We start from the raw sequence: 21,257 nt of genomic DNA, 5'->3' as shown, positions 1-21,257 counted from the left end.
GTGTCGCAACCAGCCGCCTACCGCATATGCATGCTACCCGCTTCAACTCTAGCATTGAGAGTTTTTACACATCCTGCCGCTGCTGTGTCGTCTCGTGCGGGGCGGAAGCAACCCGCTATGGATGAGTCTGAGGAGAGAGATGCTTTTAACTAAGGTGATGACCCTCTAAAGTAAGGCCTCGAACGTAAGGCAGTTTCCCTGCGATGAAACGGCGCGAACACTTACCGTCTAGACAGCCGCTTCCTCGGGTGCGCAGCGGAGGCATTAAAACCAACGTCTGACAACACACACAGCGTGTCCTGAACTCCTTGAAAAAGAACACACGCGAGTCTCCTGGCTCCGGCGCTGTCGTCCTTTCGACAACCTTGCTGGTTTTTCCACTCAAGTCGCTTTTCCGACGACACACCAGCACTCTGGAACTGCGAGCACGTCTTATTGGGTTTCGGCAATAGAGGAGGCCCCGAGGGTCTTCGCGTGATATATATATTTATATTATATTGCATATATATATTATATTATATATAATTGCACAAAATAGACACTCCATCAGATTAGAAGGTCTTGCACTCGTCAATACTGCTCATGCCTGGTCGAGAAGCCGCGCCCACATAGCAAGTCGATTTGAAGTTGAGTGCGTATCCTGACTGTGTGCGCACCTCGTGACAAACAGCCTTATTTTTTTCGCTCTTCACTCGCTCACCAAAACTTCAGGCGCGCAATCCACACGCCGAGAACGGCGAAAGCCCTCAATCCTCCGTCTGTGGCGCCGCTGCTCCGGCGCGGACTACCTCGGAGCGAAGGCGACAGTGTTTGCGCATTTACTGCCCGTTTCTACTTTTGCCAAAGGGCGAGAATGCGTTTATCCTGGATCAAGTTTCGGGTACAAACTTGAATCTCAGGCCACTAGAGCCGCACCGGTCCTTCAGTAAACTGACTGGTTTATCAGAGTATGCGGCGCCCGCGCATCGCTTAATTTAGCTAGGCGCATCGTCTTTCGTCTGTCCATCTCACGCGAAAGTGGTTCGTGCCCAGGAAACTCCACTGGCGACTTTTTTTTAAAATGGATATTCGCGTGGCGATGCTGTCTAGTACAAAAAGCAAATCTGCAGCCTGCGCCGGTGCCCACGAGGCAGTCCGGGAGACTCCGCGCACACTGCGGGAGAGCCGCGCGTCCTTTCTACGCAGTCTAGGTAGGATGCTGGACAAGAGAGGGTCGCCGAAAAGGTGCAAGGAATCTCTACGCTGTCTTCTAAAGAAACACAAAAGAGTGCGCGCGAGACGCGTACAGTCTAAGCACGCGCTAAAACACCACACCTGCACAAGGGAAACAGCAGGGGCGAAGCGTTCTTGGCTTTTTCCTACTATAGACCGCACCCTCTACGGATGACAAAGTAGCTACCGAATTCGATATTCGGTGACAAGAGACAACAGTCCCTCTTTTCGCCAATCCACTCTCTCCGTCATCTTCCGTTCCTCCATATTCGTCGCGACGTTACGTGCATAGCCCCTTTCAACGCCGCGCATCGCTCGCTTACAAAATTGACCTAGTCACACCTTCGAGCGTCGCTGTCGCCGGAGCCCTGAAGACGCTCACGCCGAGCCTTCTTGCAGCCTGAACATCGATACAACAGCAACGGCGAACGCACGGGTGACGACGCTCGCTGTCACGCGCCAGCGAAAAGCAGTCTAGCCGAACGCATAAACCAGCACACGCTTCTGACACGGGGCGGGGCGCGGGCCCTGGAGCACATCGACACGCACATTAGACGGGACAGAAAGAAAATGCAGACTGCGACACACACCGCGGCGGCCGCTCTCTACATGGGCGGCCGGTTACGTTGCTGCAGCACCCACTGGCGGCGGAGGCAGTTGCAGTTGTTGAAAATCTGCCATCGGAACGACAGAAGGCCGAAGTCGAGGTTGTAACTCTGCGTGGGCATTCGCCTGGAGGCCAAGATTAGGTAGCTTGCTCCACATTCGCTTCTCAAGAACTTACACATCGAGCAGAACCTTGATTGGGATGTTGTCCTGTTGGCCCATGACCAGCCTGCAGAAGAACGCGCGAAACCAGACAATGCTGGAATGAGTGAACACGATTTTTTCAGGTTTCACAGAAGGCGATGTCCTAGTGTTCGAGAATCCGATGCGCATGCAGGCCTCACACAAAGCAAGACTCAGCCGCACACACGTGGCTTACTCGCAGAACGCCGCGGCTTCGGCCTTGTTGAGAGGCTCATCGCCCCACATTTGGAGAATGTTTGTCACCTGCTTCCTCGTCAGATCGCCGCTTGCCTGCAGTCCAGTCAGCGCCAACACACACAAAATCGCTTATCCACATGCTTCCAAGGTGCGTAGGCACGCCATTCATCTGTATCGGCGTGCAGGTGATACACGGCTGCAGATGTGCGACACGACACGCACATGATATCCAGAGGCAGAGACTAGGAATCCATGGCGATACCCATGCATGTGTCTAACAGATGCGGATACACATATGCAGATATATATGCGGCAGGCCATCTGTACTCGACAATATATATATATATATATATATGTACATATATATATATATATATATATATATATATATATATATATATATATATGTATTACACGAAGGCCAGTAGACTTAGGCACAGCGCCAGTCCGACGTCTGCCAGAAATGCATAGAGGGACTGTCAAGCTGGCCCTGCCGTGAGTGCGTGAACGGTGGCATGTAGCGACGTCGCCTGCATGCGTCGAGCCCAGCATCAGAAAGACAGCGCTCGTTTCGCAGAGCGATAAAGAGTCCTTTCTCAGCTCCTCATACCCGTGTGTCAAACGAGTTGAAGAACTCGCGAAAAGACTCCTGGTTGTCATCGGGATGCATAGCGACGTTCAAAAATTCCTGGAAAGCCTTGTAGCCAACCTTGGCGGGCAGCGCGGCAACTTCTTTCAGAGACGGAGAGAAGCCCTGGAGATGAGCACCCCAAACACTTGGGTTCATATTTGCATGCGCGGTGGAAACCGCATTTTTTTTGGCTCCGATGCAGCGCAGCTGATTTGTGAGAAACAAATGAGTACGACATGTGAGAGATCTGCGGGAGGAAAATTGCACGAAAAGGCGCTGCGCCGCGTAGAACTGTCGTCGCCGATTATTAGGTATCGCACATATCACTCTTTTGCACAGACAGCTGAAAGATCGTGTGAGTGCACTCATCGATCAACAGATAGAGATTGACACATAAATAAATCGAGATCGATAAAAATAGGTAGATACAGACAGATATTGATAGATAGATAGATATAGATAGATATAGGTAGAAAGATATAGACAGATATAGGTAGAATGATATAGATAGATATAGATATAGATATATAGATATAGATAGACAGATAGATAGAGCACATATAGAAACATAGATATAGATAGATATGAATAGATTTACAACTACGGGCCGCATGGGACGGCATATTGTGATACACGAAAGGAACAGATCGAAGCCTTGCATTGCGTCTATAAACGATTCAGTCTCGCCCTGGAGCTCAGATTAGTGCCTCGCGCCTCCAACAACACACGAAACTGAAAGCTCCTGCGCGCAGAGACAGCGAGCGTACCAGCAAGCGCGCGTAAGCTCCGGCGTCGGCCTGCGACATCGAGCCTCCCTAAAGAAAACACAAAAAGGAAAAACAACAGTCATGCGACAAAACGAGCTCAGCAGATGAAGTCAGACCCTGCGACCAGCTGAGATCGAAACAACGCACAAATGGAACAACAGCATGTCTCAAACGCCGCAGAAGCGCCTTCAAATTGAGACGCCAAGATCCACTGCCGCCCCTCATCAATTCCACCCCAACTTAAACAAATATATATATATATATATACATATTTATCGACATATATTTGTAGATGTATATACGCATCGTCATTAGTATATGCGTGCCAATTTACGTCTGTATAAATACAGACATGCATAGTCTCGCTTCGCGCGTCGTCCGCTCTGGCTTCTATTTTCTTTTTGTATGCATGTGTGAACGCATCTCAAGTGCAGCCCAGAGGTGCGCACCTTTGCTCGCGCCTCAAAGTCCTTTTCTTGCTTAGATTTCTCGCCAACCGACTGCGCGGGTGCCTCCTCTGTGAGCGTCTCAGGCTCCTGGACGACGACTTTCTTCGCCTCAGCCTCGATCGTCGGGTACTTGATGTTGTTGATATCGAACCCCGGAGGCATCACCGCGTACAACCGCGTCTTATCGGCGATGTTCAGCGAGCGCAGAGTGCCCTCCTCTGGGAATTTGTCCTGAGGAAGACGCAAAAATCCAGTCAAACTACCTTCTTGAAATGCTTGTAGATACGGTGAGAAAATTAGAGTTAGTTAGAAGCAAGAAACCTTTTCAGCGCTGCGCGTCGCAGCCAGCTGAGAGCCGAGAAGGCGATGTGTCTGACAAGCGGAAGCTGCCGCCTGGCTGGCGCGGCAGGCGGGACCGCCCGTGACGGCGCGCAGCCACGCCCAGAATGCCGTGGGGAGGCCAGGGGGGGCGGGGAGGAGGGAGCCCAGACACAGCTCGAACTCAAGCACTCGACTCACCTGCATCGCTTCATCCTGGTACAGCTTCACATCGGTGCGAGTGACTCCACAGTTCATAGTCTCCGCGACGTATCGCTGAAAACCAGAACACGCGTAAACGCCTCTGGATAGAAAGGGAGACCCGCACGACTCGCGGGAGACAGACACCACCGAGACACACGCGAAAAAGCCGCAACCAAGCCTGATGGGAGCGATCCAGACACACTCCGCAGAACGACGAACCAAGAGACTCGAGCACCAAACGGCAAGCAGATTTTTTCACCGCAGAAAACTGAACAGAGCGCCTCCTCGACCATCCTGGCGAACAGCTTGCACTTGCTTTCAGATCTGTTCCAGCCCGGACCCAGGCTTCACCGGGCAGAGCCCCCGACCACAGGAAACAGAGCGCCTCTTCAGCGTGCAGAAAAACCAAAAGGCGCGGAAGCACACAGGCGGGCACGCTTGCGCTCACCGTGAACTGCAGAGGGTTGTAGCCTAGGGAGACGACGACCGGGAACTCCTCCTGGAGCTTCTTCTGCTTGGTGATGCACAGGCACTTCTTCTCCGCTACAAAGAGACGTGCCACACAACAACCAGAAGCACCATAAGCGAAATGAGAGGACGCAAAACCGAGGAATTTGCACACGTGCATGGTCTACGCAGGCCTCTATGGCGCCTACTCGAACACGGTTGCCTAGAGGCGACTTACGTCTCGTGAGCGCGATGAGAATCTCCACCTTCGTCTTTCGCGAAATGATGACGGTGAAGCGCGAGAGGCCGAGCGTGTTGTAGGTAGAAAGCATCTCATTGTTCTTCATCTCCTCGAGACGGTCTGAGCCCTCGCCGACAAACAGTTGCCTGGAGCCGCGCACACAGACGCAAACTCGAGGCTTTCGCAAGCGGAAAAACAAAGCGAAGCAACCCTACACAGACCAGAATCGCTTCGCAAGGGTCGTACATCGCCGGCGTGATGACCGGGCTTTCTCGCCAGGCAGAAATGAGCTGCGAGAGGCTCAACTCCTCAGCGTCTGGGTCAGATCTACAACAGTCGCGCGGGACAGGCACGAATCCGCCTGTATCGCAAACGCAGAAACTCTGGATAGTTCCTCAGCTCCATCACGCGTCAGGATTCCGCTGTCTCACACCGGTCAGCGTCTCTCCAGTCCCTCCGCAACTTCTCCCGCCCACATATTCTGCTTCCCATCTCTGTTATGTTCCTGTCGGCCGGCATTGGCGCCGCTTTTCTGCATTCTGTGTCTGCCACAGTGTCGCTCAATGGGATGCGCAAACGGCGCAGGTGCCCGAGACAACGGAACTGTATGAGGCAGCTCGTGCAGAGAAACCTGCTCTCTCTGTCTCTCTCGCTCTCGGTACCTGCCTCCTCGCTCCTCCGCGGCACACACTGCCTCGTCTTATTCAAGTTATTCACTTACATGGTGTCAGCGCTCAGCGAGCGCCCGACTTCCTTCAGGCGCTCAGAGATCTTTGTCTTGATCGCCCAGATCGTCGCGGAGAGCGGGACCTTGTGGAGGTTCATGATGGGACGCTGGCTTCGGTCAATGAGAACGACCGTCGAGATATCGCGCCCGCCGACGCAGGACGCACGCCGCTTAGTGTCCGACATTTTCGACAGAGAAACGCGGAAAGAGCGCGAAAGGGAAATGGAAGCGAAGGCACGGGAAGCAGAGACAGAGGAGTCTCCGGAGGCAGCCAAATGGGAAAAAGCGAATCAGAGGCAAAGGGACGTGATGAGAGAATGACGACGCAAGAAAGAGGCAGCGACACACGCGAAGCCAGAGAGAGGCGGAGTAGGTAACGCGTAAAAACAGGCTGACCCAGCGACTCAGTACACAGAAGAATGAAGCGAATGCCGAGGCGGAGGCGGAGATGCTGCGTGGAAAGCGGCTGCAGGGACTTCAAATCTGCTGGAGCGGGCAGCACAGCGGAGAAGAAGAGGGAAACAGACAATCTGGGCCCGCGCATAAAGCAAAACCGGCGCCCAGCAACCGCCCGCTGCGAGTCAGCTACAGAAGATGCGAATCTTGATGTGTATGAACACCTGAAGCCTCAAAAGGAAAGGACAGCACGGGGCGAAGCATCCAAACTCTGAATGTTTCACCGTAAAACACGTGAAAACGACTCCGCTGTGTGATGTGAGTAAAGATCCCGCAGAAGCGCCGCGCGCGTTCCGATGAAAGGACAGAGATACGCAAAAAACCAGAAAACGACAGATGTACAGAGAATCTGACAGTCGGCCGGGATGAGTTTCGTAGTTGAACAAATCCAGTGGGTTGTGATCTCTTTCCGAGCCCTCTCAGTGTAAAACGAAGAGCCGCATTCACAGAATGTTAATTTTCGCCGTGCTTTCCGCGGCGCGGAATCTCACAAAGAAGGCCAGTCAGGGAAGGAGCGGAGAAAATGGTCTGCTGCGAGAAACGAGGTGTATGTACACTTGAGACACACACGAAAAAATGAGAAAACTGCATCGAACACTCTATGAAATACACAACAAGAACACACCTGGGACCCGCGCGAGAGGCTCGTCGTCAAAAAAACTGGTAGGTAGCGCGTGTGAGTTTCACTCTCAGTCGTTGTTTGACACGGTTGATTTTTGCGGCGCGTTTTCCGTGTTTTTTTTTTCGTGTTTACGTTTTCTCGTTCGCGCCACACAAGCAGCCCTCTTTCGCTGCAGAGTGTGAACGTCCTCGCGCAGAGAAAGCCGCGACGTGGCTGCTCGCTGAGTTCCACTCGACTGCCGCTCGCAAACGCATCGAGACCGCGCCTGCGGTGCCAGAGCTTCCCTTCCACTGAACGCGGCGTCTCTCGCTGCCGCCCTCTGTTCGGGGGCTGCCAAAAAACGCAAAGCCCTTCCCAATCGTCAAGCACACGGGTGCTCGCAGATCGCAGAGCCATCTGCTCAGGCGGTTTCTCTGTCGCAGACCTCTATTTTCTCATGAGCTGTCCTCAATGCGCCAGTTGGGGTCGCAGCTGGGCTCCCTTCCGCTCACAACGCGCCGATACACCCGGCGGCGGAGACGAGGAGGCGTCACCGGGGCCCGCTCCTAGCCCGGGCTGTCAGACAGACGTCTTTTCGGAGCGAAACGCAGACACGTAGGGAAAGAGAGGCAGGCCGAAGGAAAGCACCAAACGGGCTTGAGAAGCAAGAGTGACAACGAAGCAGCGCGAGTTCTGAGGCTGCACAACGCCCTCCAGGGCCACTCCACGCATGTCTTGGCTTGGCGTATCTCACGTTAAAGAAGATCACGCTTCAGGCGCATGCTCTCTGTGACGCGGCGACGAGGCCTCTCTCCACCCGAGTGCGTCGCCTCGAGCTACACGTCGGAAGCGGCAGCATTTTACCCGAAAAGCGAAGAGCAGTGACATGCATGTCGCTGCCGCGCACGTATATACATGTGTTAGATGCGTACGCTCAAATCCAAATATATGTTTATATCCTGTACGCGTTTGACATTTTGTTCCATGCGCACATAGAGGGCGTTAGAGGGTGGCGTTCGCGCGGAACCCAGGAGACTGCGGCCATATCACCGACCAGAAGGGTCGGGGCGACAAGTAGGAAACCGAAGGGCTATAAGAGGCGACTTCTCACTCTGTATGCAGCGTGAACAGCGTGGTGTGGCGCCTGTGGCTGTGGGCACGCAATTAAGCTCGCTTTTCAAATCTCAGTCTGGCTCGGATTGTGGCCCCGAATGAGGCCTCAATCGCTAATCTTTTTCTTGTGTATTTCTCTGCTACGACAAGCATGGCTGCGGCGCCTGCTTTCATGAGATTTTCAATCGCTTGAGTGTCTCTCTATTCCAGAAACGGCAGGCTCTCTGCGCCGCAGAGCAGAGCCGCACACTTCTGATCTCCGCAGTAGCGACCGAGGGCCTGCCGCGGCCTAGAAGAACGCTCTGCCGGAAGAACAGCTTCCGAGTCACCAGTGATGTTGAATACAGAAAAATATCATATCCGCCGTACATAACATGCAGTATGTATATTTATATAAGTGTATGTATATAGATCCCTTCGAGCCGAGGCTCGAACTGCCGAATTGAAATGAATATGCGGCCGCGGAGGGCGTGGCCCTAAAAGTTCCGTGCGAACGCGCGAGTCTTTCTGGTGGAGAGCGACAGTTGACGGACTTTTAACAAAAAGAAACTGGCGTCAAACGGGAGAAAGGTATTCTTGCAAGAGACAAGAGGCGACATAGGGCGAACCCCAGCAGAGCATGCAATCGAAAACTCGTGACACACTGGATCGAAAAAGAAACCTCGCGACACTCGGAAAGAAAACGCACTCGCACCGACGTTAGTAGCTGTGGGAGTGAAGTCATGCAGAGACCGAGAGACAGGTACACATGCGCAGACTCAACATCAAATGCGAGAAAACACAAATATCTGTGCCTATCACATTAACGTAGACGCACACAGGGCGTGTGACCGGCGTGTTTTTCACGCACAAACATATTTGCATTTATGTTTGGGCATGGGTGTGGATCCACCGCCCATACATCTGATCACGTATTCCAACATATATATATATATATATATGTATATATATGTATATCGCCCTCGTGTGCTGGTGGAGTTCGATCTGCAAGCTGATGCTTGAGCAGCGGTCGACTTGCACTTGAGAAGCGGAGAGCTCTTGTGCATGAGCAGACATCGCATGGAGGGACGCATGCGGGCTGAAGAAGAGAGACACGTCCTGAGGTGTTTCGAAGACGGAAAGGACGCGCTGGCCGCGTCGCGTTGGCTTCGTTCTTTTGAGGCGTGCGACAAAGTCCCGCCCCGCCTCCGTGCGTCTTCGTTTCACTTTTGCGTCTGACTCCCCGGTTGGAACTCGACAAACACGATGGGCAGCGGCACCTTCGGATCCGCGAGGGACTTCTTCGTGCACGCTTCGTAGAGCTGAGAGCGGCCACGCAACAGAAACACTCGCGGCACGCTTGCCCCGCGCCACCCGGAATGCGAGATGCTTTCTCCCGCTTTCTCCCCCTACCCCCGTTCGTTCCTCTGCTTCTTCTTTTCTCTCAGCCTCAGCTGGCTTACCTTAGCGGAATCGCGGCACTGCGCGAGGCCTGCGACCGTGGTAGGCCCAGCCCCGGGCACGTTCGCCGCGTCGAAGCAGGCAAAGAGCGCGTCCGCCTGATTCTCGCATCCTGCAGTTCGAGTGACCTCAAAGCACCGGAAACCCTGTGATCTAGACAGAAAAACGGGGCATTAGACGGAGCCTGCGATAGAAAAATATATCCTGGGGGGGATGAGTGTATGTTTGCGGCTAAATGTCAATCAAACCTGCGAATTTAAACTCGCTAGAGAAGGGCAAGAAGCCCGAAAGTGTGAGGCGAAAGGGGCCATGAACGTCAAACAGACGACACACTCGCCGTCGCCGAACGGCAAAGACTATCTCGAGCGCAACAGAAGAGAACGCGCGCGAGACGAAACAGGGAGAAGGCTGCCAGTAGAAGGGTGCAGAAAACAAGAAAATGCGAGGGAAGACGAGGCAAGAATCAGGAGAGAAGCTCCGTCTTCAGAATCCAACGGCCTTAACATCATTCCACGCCAGTGTTAGTGGTGTTAAAAGCGAAAGTCGTAAAAAACTCTTCTTCGCATCTCGCTCTCCTTTCTTGTCTTCAGTTCCGCTCTCCCTTTACGGATCCTACCTGGCCGAACGAGCGGGAAGAAGGGAGGAAAGACAAAGTCGGAAGAGGGTGGTGAAGAGGAACTGGATGCCGCGGAGGCCACCATTTTGCCTTCGAGTCTGTATGCGCGGTTCGTATAGATGACGAGGTTACAGTGGTAGGGACTTTGTGGTGAAAACAGATTCGCAGGTCTCTTTCCTGGAGCAAGTCCGTGATCTACTCTCTGTTCTTCTGTGTCGAAATCTGCCTTTTTCTCGCTTCCGCGCCTCTTCTTAGGCTCGTCGCCGGCTCGGTCACACCGCTCGCTTGTATAGGCCCTGGCCTGGTGAGGTGAACGACTATTGCGCTACAGGCTCCAACACATCCAAAGCAGACGGCCAGAAACAAGACACAGTAGAACATAAGGACTCGAGAAGTCGAGAATCTGTTAGATTCCAAGGCAAACAGGCCGACGTGCGAGAGGCGCCAGTAGGATGCGGTGTATATACATCAGAACGCCGTGACCAGCCACGAGCGCATGCACCGGCGAGAGACCGATGAAACAAGCGAAGTGACGGGATAAAGAAAGCGGAAGCGAAACCATTGTCTAGCACCTGTTGCCTTTTTCGGTGGCGCAGGCGTCTGGCTCAATGGAAAATCGGCTGCGTGTGATTGAAGACGGTGAAAAGCGAACGCGGATGAGTCGTTGCACACTGGCGCATGTGCGCATGCATACACGGCCCCGTCTGTCTGACAGGCTGCTGACCTGCTGTTCGCTTCAAGAGGAGACGAGAGAGAATCTGACCACAGTTTAATTTCCTGCTAAACTTCGCAGGAAGCGTGGCCTGTCCGTCTCAGAGCGTCCTTTGTTCGTTAAAGTCCATGTGTAGCGGTGTATACGGTGCATAGCGGAAGTCGTCAGCTGCCCTGGCGTCTCGCGCGTCACCGTCTCGCAGCTGCTTGTCTTGCTGTCGGTTTCCCGCCTTCTTTTTCTTTTCTTCGTCTGCTGGCTCCTCTGGCGGTTGCGCCTCTTTGGCTCCTTGTCCTGCCTTGTCTGCCATCGGCGTATTAGAGGCAGACCGCGAGACAGCGCTGAGGCAACGCGTTCTCCCTCGGCGCGAACTTGCGTAGATAGGATCTTCTCTTGTCTCCATCTGTTGGTTTCCTGTATGTTTTCCCTTCGCATCGTCTTCACTGTCCTGTCTGATCTCATCATTTTTTCGAGATGTGGCTCATACCTCTCCTCTTTGCGCTGGCGAGCATCTTCACCGCTTGGCGCTTCCTCCTCGTGCGTTCGCCGTCGAAAAGCGTGCATGACCGCAGAGAGGAAGAGCCCGAAGACTCGAAAACGAAGGAAAAGGATAAAAAGCACCGGCACGGCCGCCACCACCAGACCCTTGGGAGCCAGCGGAAGAAAGTTCCCGTAGGTCGCGATGCGCAGCGGAGGCTGAGAAAACATAAACGAAAAACTAGCGAAGCAAACGACTCCCACTCGCTGTACATACAAACAAGGGGCGCGGAGTAGAATGTAAACGCGCGCGAGAGCACGAAAGCCAATCGTACCTCCTCGGCTTTTTAGCCAGTGAAACAGAATGCAGAATGTGTCTGTGGTCGTTCCGGGGTCCGCCCCAAGCCCTTTTCTCGGTTTCTCTCCATCGTTGTTTGGATTCGTGTCCCTTTTTAAACGTAAGGATCTGGAGGACACTCTTGTTTCTTTTCTTGTATGCGGATTCCGAGGTTCTCTTTCAGGGAATGAAGGTTTTGGAGGTTTGAAGTTTTTTTTTTTAATTTTTCAGGGCGCCGACCATGAGGCTTCGAAGGCCGCTTCCGCAGGCAAGCACCCTCTGCACGCGGACGTGCTTAAGGGTATTTCCAAGTTTTCCACTGCTGCCGCAGTGTCTCCGGAAGGAAGTAAGTCAACACTCCACTTTGAAAATGGAGTGGAAGAGAAGTTTAACGCGGCACATCTTCTGCTTCTTCCGCGGGAGGACGTCTTTTTCTGTTTCCCGCTATCCGCTGTTCTGCGTCTGTCGCTGCGGTTGTGTCTAACGTGCTTCTTCCGGTGCCCTCGCGCCTGCGTTTTCTCGATTCTCCTTGGCATCTTCCCAGTTGCTTCAGCTTGTTCCCTGCGGCACCCCTTTCGCCTCTTCCTTCTGCGTTGTTTTACGTCTTTTTTCCCTTTTTTTCGCGTTTTTCAGCGGTCGCCGCCGTCGCCGGCAGCGACGCGAGTCTGCATCTCTTTGACCTCTCCGGGGGCGTCGCGCCGCTCGGCTCGCCGCAGCCAGCGCGGCCTCACATCCTCACTCGCGTCGAGGGCGAGGCTTTGAGCGCCGTCGACTTCCTGCCCTCGGCCGGCGGTAAACTCCGCATCGCAGGCGCCCTCGGTGAGTGAGATGGTCTCCGCCCGCTCTTTAAGTGAAGGACGTCGAGGAAACGCCCGAGACGTCGTCCTGCGTTACGCGGAAGTCGAGCGACAAAGAGGCGCTGCTGTGCAACAACATGTCTGCATGTGCATCTGTCTCACCGTGCATCTTCGCGCAGCGTTTCGGGGTACACATATATATATTTTTTAGAATGTAGCTATTCGGAGATATGGGTAGACGCACGAAAACAGTATGTAGACACGGGTTTCTCGTAGGTCCCGGTCGATGAACCGGAGATGCTAGACCGTCTGAGTTCAGCCCACAGTTTTGCAGCGCCGCTGTCACGACTTTGCCTTGTTTCGCATGAAACGCCCGTTTATTGAGCGCCTTAAACTTTTGCGAGAGCCAAAGCGTGCCTTGAGGCTGGCTGCGGGCTCTCCGGTTGGATGCCGAGTGCACACGCGAGAAAACGCGTTCGTCCTTCGCCTTCCCCCCCCCCCCCCCGCCCCCCCCTCTTCCGGCCGTGATTGATGGCATCCTCGTTTGACAGGTTTCGAAAGAAAGCTGAGAAAGACTGATGTTTCGCGTGTACGTGACCCGCAGAGAACTACCGTCGCCTAGTCGTCTTCGAGCTGCAGAAAACCGACGCCGACAAGAAGAAAACGCTTGTCGAGGTGAGACTCGGCGTGGGGTGACTCGTGGCATGCGCGCGCTTCCGCGCTCGCAGGGTAGCCTCAGCCCCGTCTCTGAAGCATCCTGTTTTCTAGCGCGGCTGACGCTTGTCTTTGCGAGTGTCGGTTTTTGCGCGTTCAGACATTTCGAGGCGACACGCCGCTGCAGAAGAATCGCGTTCGCTGGCTGGTCGCCTCCAAGGGCGAGTGGATTTGCACTGCCTCCGATGAAGACGACACGGAGGTGCGTTTTCTGAGAAAGCCGTAAAAGCAACTACGGAGGCGCAGCGCAGCTTTGCAGACGGCCGCTGGGTTTCCCGGCGGTCTCGCTTCTCTTGTCGGGTTTATTCAGTCGTTGTTTTAGCGACGCACCGCGCGTGCGCGCAGCTTCCGCGTTCGCAGCGGCCTGTGCGTGGAAGGCGCGTGATCTGCCTCGAGGCTGCATGCGGAGTCTCCTGGCTGGCGCGGTCTCCGCCGGCGCCGGGCCATCGCCAGGATGCGCCTCTGTCTCCTGAACGGTGACTTGCTGCGCGGCCGCGCAGAGCGACCGAGGCAGATGCCTTCAGGGAGGGGGAGGACGCAGGGGGTTTGGAAGCGTCGAAGCCATCGATGCGTGTGTCGCGGCTTCTCAGATTCGAGTCTGGGCGCCGACAGGCGAGCTGCTGGCTGCCGTAGACACCAAGCAGGTTCAGGCGTTCCAGTTCGCATGCAGTCCTGCGGACGGAAGGTACGCGTGCCGCGAGGCCGTCAAGGTTCAACTGAATAAGTTTCATCGTTGCTGACTTTTCAGTGGACCTTAGAGATCTCACTTTCTCTGACGCGATGCGACCACTGTGTGCGTGGCTTGGCCGTCCAGCGCCCTCGCTTCGCCAGCTAGCACGTACGCATGTGCAGCATGGATACATATATATATATATATATAAATATATACGTACATGCCTGTATATCTATCTATCTATATATGTATTTGTATATTTGCATCGGGCTTGGTCTCTGTGGATTCCGAGCGCACGCCAGACACAGAAGAGGCTGCCGGGTATGGAGGCTGCTGCATGGCGCATGGAAACCCGAAAACACGAATCGGTGACGCGGTTTAGCAGCACAGAGATCTGGGTGTGTTGCCGGCCGCAGATGCGCCTCCGCGTGGAAGCACTTATGCGCCAATGCCTCTAGAGTGTTGGGCGAGGCAGCAGAGATCCTTGTAGCGGCACAGCTGCATAATGAATGCACGCGAATACGCTCGAGAGTTCGCGTGCTGCAGGTTTTTGGGCTTGTCTGCCTGGTCGCCGGGCGTGAAGCTCTACGAGATCAAGCGGAAGAACGGCATCTTCGTCAAGGTGAGTTCTTACCCTTTTTTTGACGAGTTTCGCTGCGCGTTTGTTAGATCCAACGTTTATGCCGCAGCGCGCGTGACCGCGGCTCTCGAGCCACGGAGACAAGGCCGAAGTAACATGTTTTCTGCTCTCGATAGGTTTGTTCTCCGGCGTCGATGCCTCTCTGTCTTTGTCCCTCTTCTTGCGTCGTCTGGTTCCGCGTAGTCCCCTTCGGGGGGAGGTGGAGGACAGGGAAGGGCGGGCGGGTTCGCAGGGTTGGGTTGAGAAGGCGCGCGTGTGCTGCGGCGTGTGTCTTTCTCGTCTCAGATGGAGAAGGCGATGGATCTGAAGACCTCGAAGGGCACGAAGTGTGTGGCGATTTCGCCGGACAACACGCGCGCCGTCTCCCTGGACAAGAGCGGCGAGTTGACGCTGTGGGACGTCGACGTCCGGTACTTTGTGTCTGAAGACCCCAAGCCGCTGCTGGCAGTGCCTCGCGCGCTCGAGGTCCCGGCCGAAGGCGAAGACGACGCGGAGGTCCAAGAGACCTTCCGCGCGCACGTCTCGCAGCTCGCCTTCTCCGCGGACGGCCGCGTCCTCATCTGCGTCGCGGGCCCTCACCTCAAGTTCTTCAACGCCGCGCAGCAGTTCAAACCTATCCAGCTCATTCGCGGCGCCCACCAAAGAGCCATCGACACCCTCGTCGTGCCCTCCAGTGGCGGCTTCATCCTCACGGCCGCGGTAAGAGAGACACCGCGTGCAGGCCCCCGGGGGGGGAGGGGGGGTGGGGGGGGGGGAACGACGACGCCAGCGCGCGGAGGGCGTGGGAAGGCGCAGCCGAAGAGCCCTGACATGCGGCGGGTCTGACCGCATGCGCGCGGCGTTGAGTGAGACGTCTTTCTTTCCCCGTTTTTCCTGTGTTCCTGCAGCTGGACAGCCGCCCACAGCTGTGGCGCCTCCCCGAGGTGTAGGCCTCGCAGTAGCTTGCTTTCCGCCGTCCCCTGTTGAGAGGAAACGGAGGCGTGGAAGCGGCGAACCCGTGAATCCCATCTTTGATGCGCGCAAGTCATGGCGGAGGTGGAAGGGCTGCTCAATGTGGATTGAGGGCCCCGCCGTGGAGGCGGGTTTGTATGCCTGAAGCTTCATCTGTGCGTGACTGGGGTGCTTTGTGCGGCGGGCAGCTGCCGGGCGATCTGTGGTTCTGGTGCACATGAAAAGGCAGCAGGGCGGCCGAACGCGCCGCAGTCTGCAACTGCGTTTTGAGGGTGCCTCTCCAGACCTAGGATTTGTTTTTATTCCTCTCTGCAAGCGTCTTGCGGATTTCGCCACTGGTGTAGGGGGCGGGGGCGGGAGGGGGATGCGCGGCGGGGTGCAGAGGTTAGTTAACCCGACGCGCAGGTGTGGTTGTCTCTCGCATTTTCAGTGCTTGTGTCATGTGTGGCGATTTCTTGAGCTTTTGTTCGTCCCTGTGTTTTTCCGTAAGCATGTCGCGGGTCAGAGCAGCCTGGCGCCGCTACTGAACCGAAGCCGTTTGTGTCCAGTTGTGTTGCTCGGATCGCGTATCGGTTTCCAGCAATTTAAACCAACTCCGCTCGCGGCTAGCGCCCTGTTCGAACCCCCTCCGCACACGCCACCTAGCAACTAAGTGTAACTCAGCTCAGCTCTACACCGAAATGGACCGCACAAGGCCGTCTCAGCACTGCGTTCGCGCGACCGACGGCAGCCCCCTTGTTGTCACTCGTTTCCAGCGTGCCCGCCGTCGGGTTTGCACTGCGCAAGGCGAGCCTCCTGCGCTTCGAGAGCTTTCACCTGCTGCAGCAGCTTCCATCGCGCTACAGAGTCCTGCGCCTTTCTCGTCCGCGGCAGCCGCTCCATCTGCGCGCGCACGCGCTCGAGGTGGTGCCTCACCTCCTGCCGCGATGTTCCACCGTGGGTCGCGGGCCCGGCGGGCGGGGCTCCTGTCCCCCGCGGCGGGAGTGCAACTGCACTCGCGCCTGTGCACGTGACTCGCTCGCTCGCCGGTGCGGAAACCTCAGCAGCTGACGCGGGCCTTCCTACGCTGCCAGCTGTTTTTCGCATGTGCTTCTCTAGCGTCATTTGCAGTCGCTCGGCTCGGGTTGTGCCTCGCCGAAGCAGCAGCTGCTGACGCGACACAGAGACCGCCGCGCCTCCCCAAAACGCGGCTTTCTCGCTGCAGCTCTCCCCCGAAAACAGCGCTCTCACGGACGCCGCGGGGCGGGGGGCGCGCGCGGGCTCGGGCGCCTGAGAGGCGCATGGTGTGTGTGTTGTGCTCTTCGCATCTAGTGAACTCAGCGAAAGGTCTCGTCGCGGAGCCGGCGCGCTCGTGTGTGGTTGGCTGGTCGCAACAACACCCAGTCGAACTGCGTCCGAGTCCTGTGAACCGTTTGTGCGATACGAGTGCAGCGGCGAGGCGGAGAGTCCGCTGCGGGCGCGGCCTTCGTCTGGGAAGGGCCCATTCGTACCGCCGCAAAGCGGCGCTCCAGCAGAGTCCACAGGCGCTCCCTGCGCCCGTGTCGGGGGCGAGTGCGAGCCCCGCCGGCAGAGGGGACTAGGGCCTTCGCCTTGCGCGTCTCTTGCAGGGGCGAGACGCGCCGCTCGCCCGGCGCTGCGCGCTGGAGCCCAAGGCGAAGGGCTTCCCCCGCGGGGCCCCCCTGGGCGGCCCGCGCGCGCCGGCGAACAGACCGCGGCCTTCTGGTCTCCCGCGGAGGGGGAATTGCCCCCGAGCCCGCAAGGTCTGAGAAGCGGCGAGGAGAGCTCGCGCGGCAGGCGGGCGAAGAGCATGTGCGCTGTGGAGCCGCAGGATCGAGGCGCCGCGCTCGGGGGGGACGTGGAGGAAACGCTTCTGCAGAGGGACTGGCTGCTCTGCCGATGTCGCGCGCTCCGCCTGATGGCCTCATACGCATGCCTGCGGGAGCGACCCACGCAGCAGAGAGCCAACAACGAGTCCAGGCTTGCGCCTCCTGTGAGCACAGATGTGTTCACGCTTTGCCGCTGCTCAAAGCAGCAAAGTGTCGCCTCTCGCTCGTGATCCAGCGCCGGTGGAGGGGACGCCGCCATGGGTTCTCGGCATTCGCGCCGCCCAATCGCCCCAGTCACCCGCTGCACAAAAAGAGAGCCGCAAGCTGCACTCGCGGGCAGCGACGCATTCAGTGCAGCGGCGCAGGTGCCTCGGTGCCTTTGACGACATTGAAGCGGACACACTTTTCCAGCGGCGGAGCGCCTAAAGGTAGAAGGCAGCTCGATGGTAACTCCGCACGAGCCGTGAAGCTGCGTCCTCACCACACTCGTGCCCGAGCGCGTTCCCTGCGAATCCGTCGCTTTCTTTACGACATGATCTCTCTCTCTCTGTGACTTCGCCGCGCCTCGCTCCGCGTGTTTGATTCTGTGCCTGGCAGCAGCGGATGCAATCTGCCGCTCAGGCCGTGTGACTCAGGCTCGCGGCGTCCACTCCGCGCGACTGTTTTTCTCGTGTGTCTCTCTGTCTCCCGAGCGGCGGCGAGCCGTCGCCCAGACTCACCGCTTCGCAGTCTCGTCATTGGGTCGCCGGCGGTCTGCTTCTTCCTCGTCGCGTGCCGCGGCGGCGTGACCGTCCCCCCCTGCACGTCGACACACGCCGAAATAGCAGTCGTTGCGAACCAACTCTGATGCCCCCCGAGACCTCTTCTGAAGGTCTTCCGCTCGCACGCGACCTCTCAGAGGAGGGCTCAGCCTACTCAGCCCGCAGCCTCTCAGAGCCGTATTCTCGCTGCGTACATGCAACCTACGCAAGGCGCGTGACTTTCTCTCTTTCCCGCTCTCTCCTCACCTTGGTGGACAGTCCCTGGAGTGTAGACGCATTGCATGTTGCATCCGTGGGGAGCTCTCCTGTAGGAGACTCGCAGGCCTGCAGACCCCCCGCGACACCGCCAGGAAGTCCCCGTTCGTTCCCTCCTCCCGCTGCCTTCGCCTCTGCCTCCGGCAGGCCTCGCGGGAAAGGTGTCTCCCGCACCGCGTCTCCAGCGCCCCCCAGAGGGCCGTGCGCGCGCGGCTGCGGCAACAGCGGCTCGAGCAGCGCCCGCGGCAGCCTCTTGGTAGGCTCTTCTCGCGGGTGCCAGGGCTCGACTTCGCTCGCGGATTGGGGGGGAGAGTGCGCCAGCAGCACCGCGGCGAGTCCGGGGGACGGGAACGGCAAGAGAACGCTTCGGTAGGACTTCCACAGAAACATCGTGGCTTGGGAGAGCGCTCGCTCCCCCGGTGCATTCTTCTCGCTTGCAGCGGTCTGAGTCTCCCTCGCAAGTGACGGCCTCGCCGTTTCTGTGGGCGCACACGCGGGGGCCGGGGGCTGCCCGCCGCGAGACGGCAGCGCCCTCGACTGGGCTGTCCCTTGCAGCCGCCACGCGCCGAAGCTCGCCTCTGTCTCTGCTGGAGGAGGAGGGACTTTTCCGAGCCTGTCGGCGTCCGCCTGCTTTTCCTCGCGTTCTCCCTCGTTTTCCCCTGCTCCGACGGCCACGCACCCCACACTCGTCTGCAGCGACTTTGGGAGAAGGCGCGCGACTGCGAACGAAGGGTAGAACCGGCTGAGACTCGAGAGCGGCGGCCTCGCCTTGCAAGCGCGTGCCGCCTCGTCTGCGTCGACCGGCGTAGCGCCATCGAGTGCGCGAGACGGCTGGCGCGATCCGAACGCGCGGCCTCGCTGCGGCGACGGGGGCGCCTTGCGGCCTGCAGGCGCCAGGTCCTCACAGGGGAAAGGCGACGGAGCAGGCTCCAGAGAGGGCTCGCAGCTCGAGAGGGCCGCCTGCAGAGAGATAGGGCTCTCGAAATCCAACAGAGACGCACGCGGCGGCGCAAAAGCGGAGGGCGCGAGCGGCGCGTCCTCGCGCGCGCTCTCAGGTTTCGAGGCCGCGGTCTGCGCTTGGGTCTGTCCAGGAGGCACCTGGGTGGGGCCCTGGAACAGCTGCTGTCGCAGAAACACGGGCGAGGCGAGCGGGTGGACTGACGCCGCCCGCGCGTGTAGGAAGTAGAACGAAGGCGCCGGCAGCGAGAGCGAGAGAAGGTCTGAGAAACGCTCAGGAGGAAGGCTCTCCAGGAAAATGAACTCCGAGACGTCTACTTCTTGCAGAGCTTCCAGCACCTCGCCTGTCACACTGCGCACGCCCTCCAGCGTACGGCGGAGGCGCCGGCGCGCCCGGTGCCCGCGAAAGAGACTCTGAGTCACAAGAAGGCCCCGGAAGAGCAGCAGCCGAAAACTCGGCAAGCTCGTTCGCTTGCGAGAGAGAGCCTTGGCGCCTCCAGAGTAGCCATGTGCGAGGAGAGTCGGCTGATGAGAAAAGGCGAGACGGCCTCGGCCTCATTGGCGTCAAGATGAAACCGCGGCAAACGCTGGGACAATAGAGTCTGCTCGCCGGTCTTGGAGTCGGATTGCCCGCCCCCCTCGGTGAATGTGTGAGGAGTGTGTGGAGTGTTCCTTTCGTCCTCCCTTACCTGGATCTTGGCCGCTGCGGCGTTCCTTTTCTTCTCCTTCGGCAGCTGGATTCCGAGCTCCCTTAGACTCCGCCTTTCCCTCATGCCCCGTACCGCAGCTTGGATCTGTATCACCTGGCTTCTGAAGTCTCTGTCGACTGCCGCCAGCGTCTGAGCTCTCTTGAATTCCTCCCTGGCACGCCTGCCTCGCCAAAGCGCTTGAATTCTCGCTGCTGCATGCGCCCTCGCGTCGCGCACCCAGCGCCGCCACGCCACGACCGCAGCTGCCGTCTGGTGTCTCTGGATTCGCTTCGCGTATCCTTCCATTCCACGCAGCAGCAGCTTGACGCCGGCGTATCTCCGCTGTGTCTGCTGCTTGAGGGCGTGCAAGAAGAGCGCGCTCAGGCGTCTCCGCTCGAAGCGGCGAACCAGATCGAGAGCGCTACGCAGTCGCGCCCGCCGCTTCTGTCTCTGGCGAAACTGGCGCCAATGAGTTTGGATGCGAATCACGCTTGCCTGGCGGAGAAGGGCGGCCGCAGCGCGCCGCCTCTCCTTCTCCTGTTGTTGTGCTTGCCTGCTTCTCCTGTCGGCCGCGAGGAATTGCGGAAGTTCGAAGGCCAGGATCCGCACAAGATTTTCGGCGGCGGCGCTTCGTCCGTCCTCCACGCTCATCGTTGCTCTTTCCACTCTGGTCATGCGCAGAAGCCCACAGCGGCTCACGTGCAGCGGACGAACTCGAGTGAGTGCGTCAGAGCCCCCCCCTCCCCCCCCGCCGCCGACAGCAATATGAAAAACAGATGCTAAGGCCGGCGCGCAGACGCTCGATTCTCTGCCTTTGCCGCGCTCTTTCGTGGAAGCGACCGAATGTGACGCGTCTTGACTCAACCAGCTCTCTTTGCGACATGGCGCCTTGGCGCGGCCGCGCTACTGCGAGCTGGATCTAGTTGCTGCAGGCTGGTGTTTCAGGGCGAAGCGCCGCATCGAACCGCTCCGCGAGGAAGCGTCACCCCGTCGAGACACTCTCTGTCAGCGGACCTACTTTAGTTGGTCTCTTTCTTGACTTATGAGGCGAAGCGTGCGGATGTCCTCGTCACATATGTGTCGCTGTTCGTCCCACATGCGCATGCTCTCCGTCAGCCTGAAAAGAGTGGAGAAGCTGCGAATGCGGGAGACTCTATCCCTCTTTTGAGGTTACACCCAATACACGCCTTCATCATTGCCTCAGCCTCGCGCGGTGATGCACACGCGCCCATATCGGAACCCCACGCACAGGTATCGACGAG

The 21,257-nt window shown here is 57.5% G+C and overlaps 4 protein-coding genes across 4 annotated transcripts; 1 reads left to right on the top strand and 3 right to left on the bottom strand.

Annotated features, from left to right (window-relative positions):
* Positions 1-1,992: 1,992 nt before the first annotated feature.
* Positions 1,993-6,168, bottom strand: BESB_063270 (putative myosin light chain 2; the record flags this gene model as incomplete). The annotated part of the gene is made up of 9 exons (XM_029364741.1): positions 1,993-2,047; positions 2,198-2,292; positions 2,810-2,953; positions 3,598-3,645; positions 4,047-4,277; positions 4,566-4,640; positions 5,017-5,111; positions 5,254-5,402; positions 5,978-6,168. The coding sequence occupies 9 exons, from the start codon at positions 6,166-6,168 to the stop codon at positions 1,993-1,995; spliced, it is 1,083 nt and encodes a 360-aa protein (XP_029219449.1).
* A 3,187-nt stretch (positions 6,169-9,355) lies between these two features.
* Positions 9,356-10,294, bottom strand: BESB_063260 (uncharacterized protein; the record flags this gene model as incomplete). Its single annotated transcript, XM_029364740.1, has 3 exons — positions 9,356-9,454; positions 9,596-9,705; positions 10,210-10,294. 3 exons carry the CDS (start codon positions 10,292-10,294, stop codon positions 9,356-9,358), a joined length of 294 nt encoding a protein of 97 aa, XP_029219448.1.
* Positions 10,295-11,392: 1,098 nt separating this feature from the next.
* Positions 11,393-15,485, top strand: BESB_063250 (uncharacterized protein; the record flags this gene model as incomplete). Its single annotated transcript, XM_029364739.1, has 9 exons — positions 11,393-11,584; positions 11,964-12,078; positions 12,366-12,551; positions 13,134-13,204; positions 13,344-13,445; positions 13,834-13,928; positions 14,463-14,538; positions 14,842-15,255; positions 15,444-15,485. The coding sequence occupies 9 exons, from the start codon at positions 11,393-11,395 to the stop codon at positions 15,483-15,485; spliced, it is 1,293 nt and encodes a 430-aa protein (XP_029219447.1).
* A 763-nt stretch (positions 15,486-16,248) lies between these two features.
* BESB_063240 (uncharacterized protein) lies at positions 16,249-20,670 on the bottom strand (the record flags this gene model as incomplete). Its single annotated transcript, XM_029364738.1, has 3 exons — positions 16,249-17,634; positions 18,341-19,720; positions 19,996-20,670. The coding sequence occupies 3 exons, from the start codon at positions 20,668-20,670 to the stop codon at positions 16,249-16,251; spliced, it is 3,441 nt and encodes a 1,146-aa protein (XP_029219446.1).
* Between the last annotated feature and the right edge of the window lie 587 nt (positions 20,671-21,257).

Source organism: Besnoitia besnoiti, chromosome V, assembly GCF_002563875.1.
Source record: "Besnoitia besnoiti strain Bb-Ger1 chromosome V, whole genome shotgun sequence".
NCBI lineage: Eukaryota > Apicomplexa > Conoidasida > Eucoccidiorida > Sarcocystidae > Besnoitia > Besnoitia besnoiti.
Note: the sequence above shows the minus strand (reverse complement) of the source record. Positions and strands in the feature narration are given on the sequence as shown.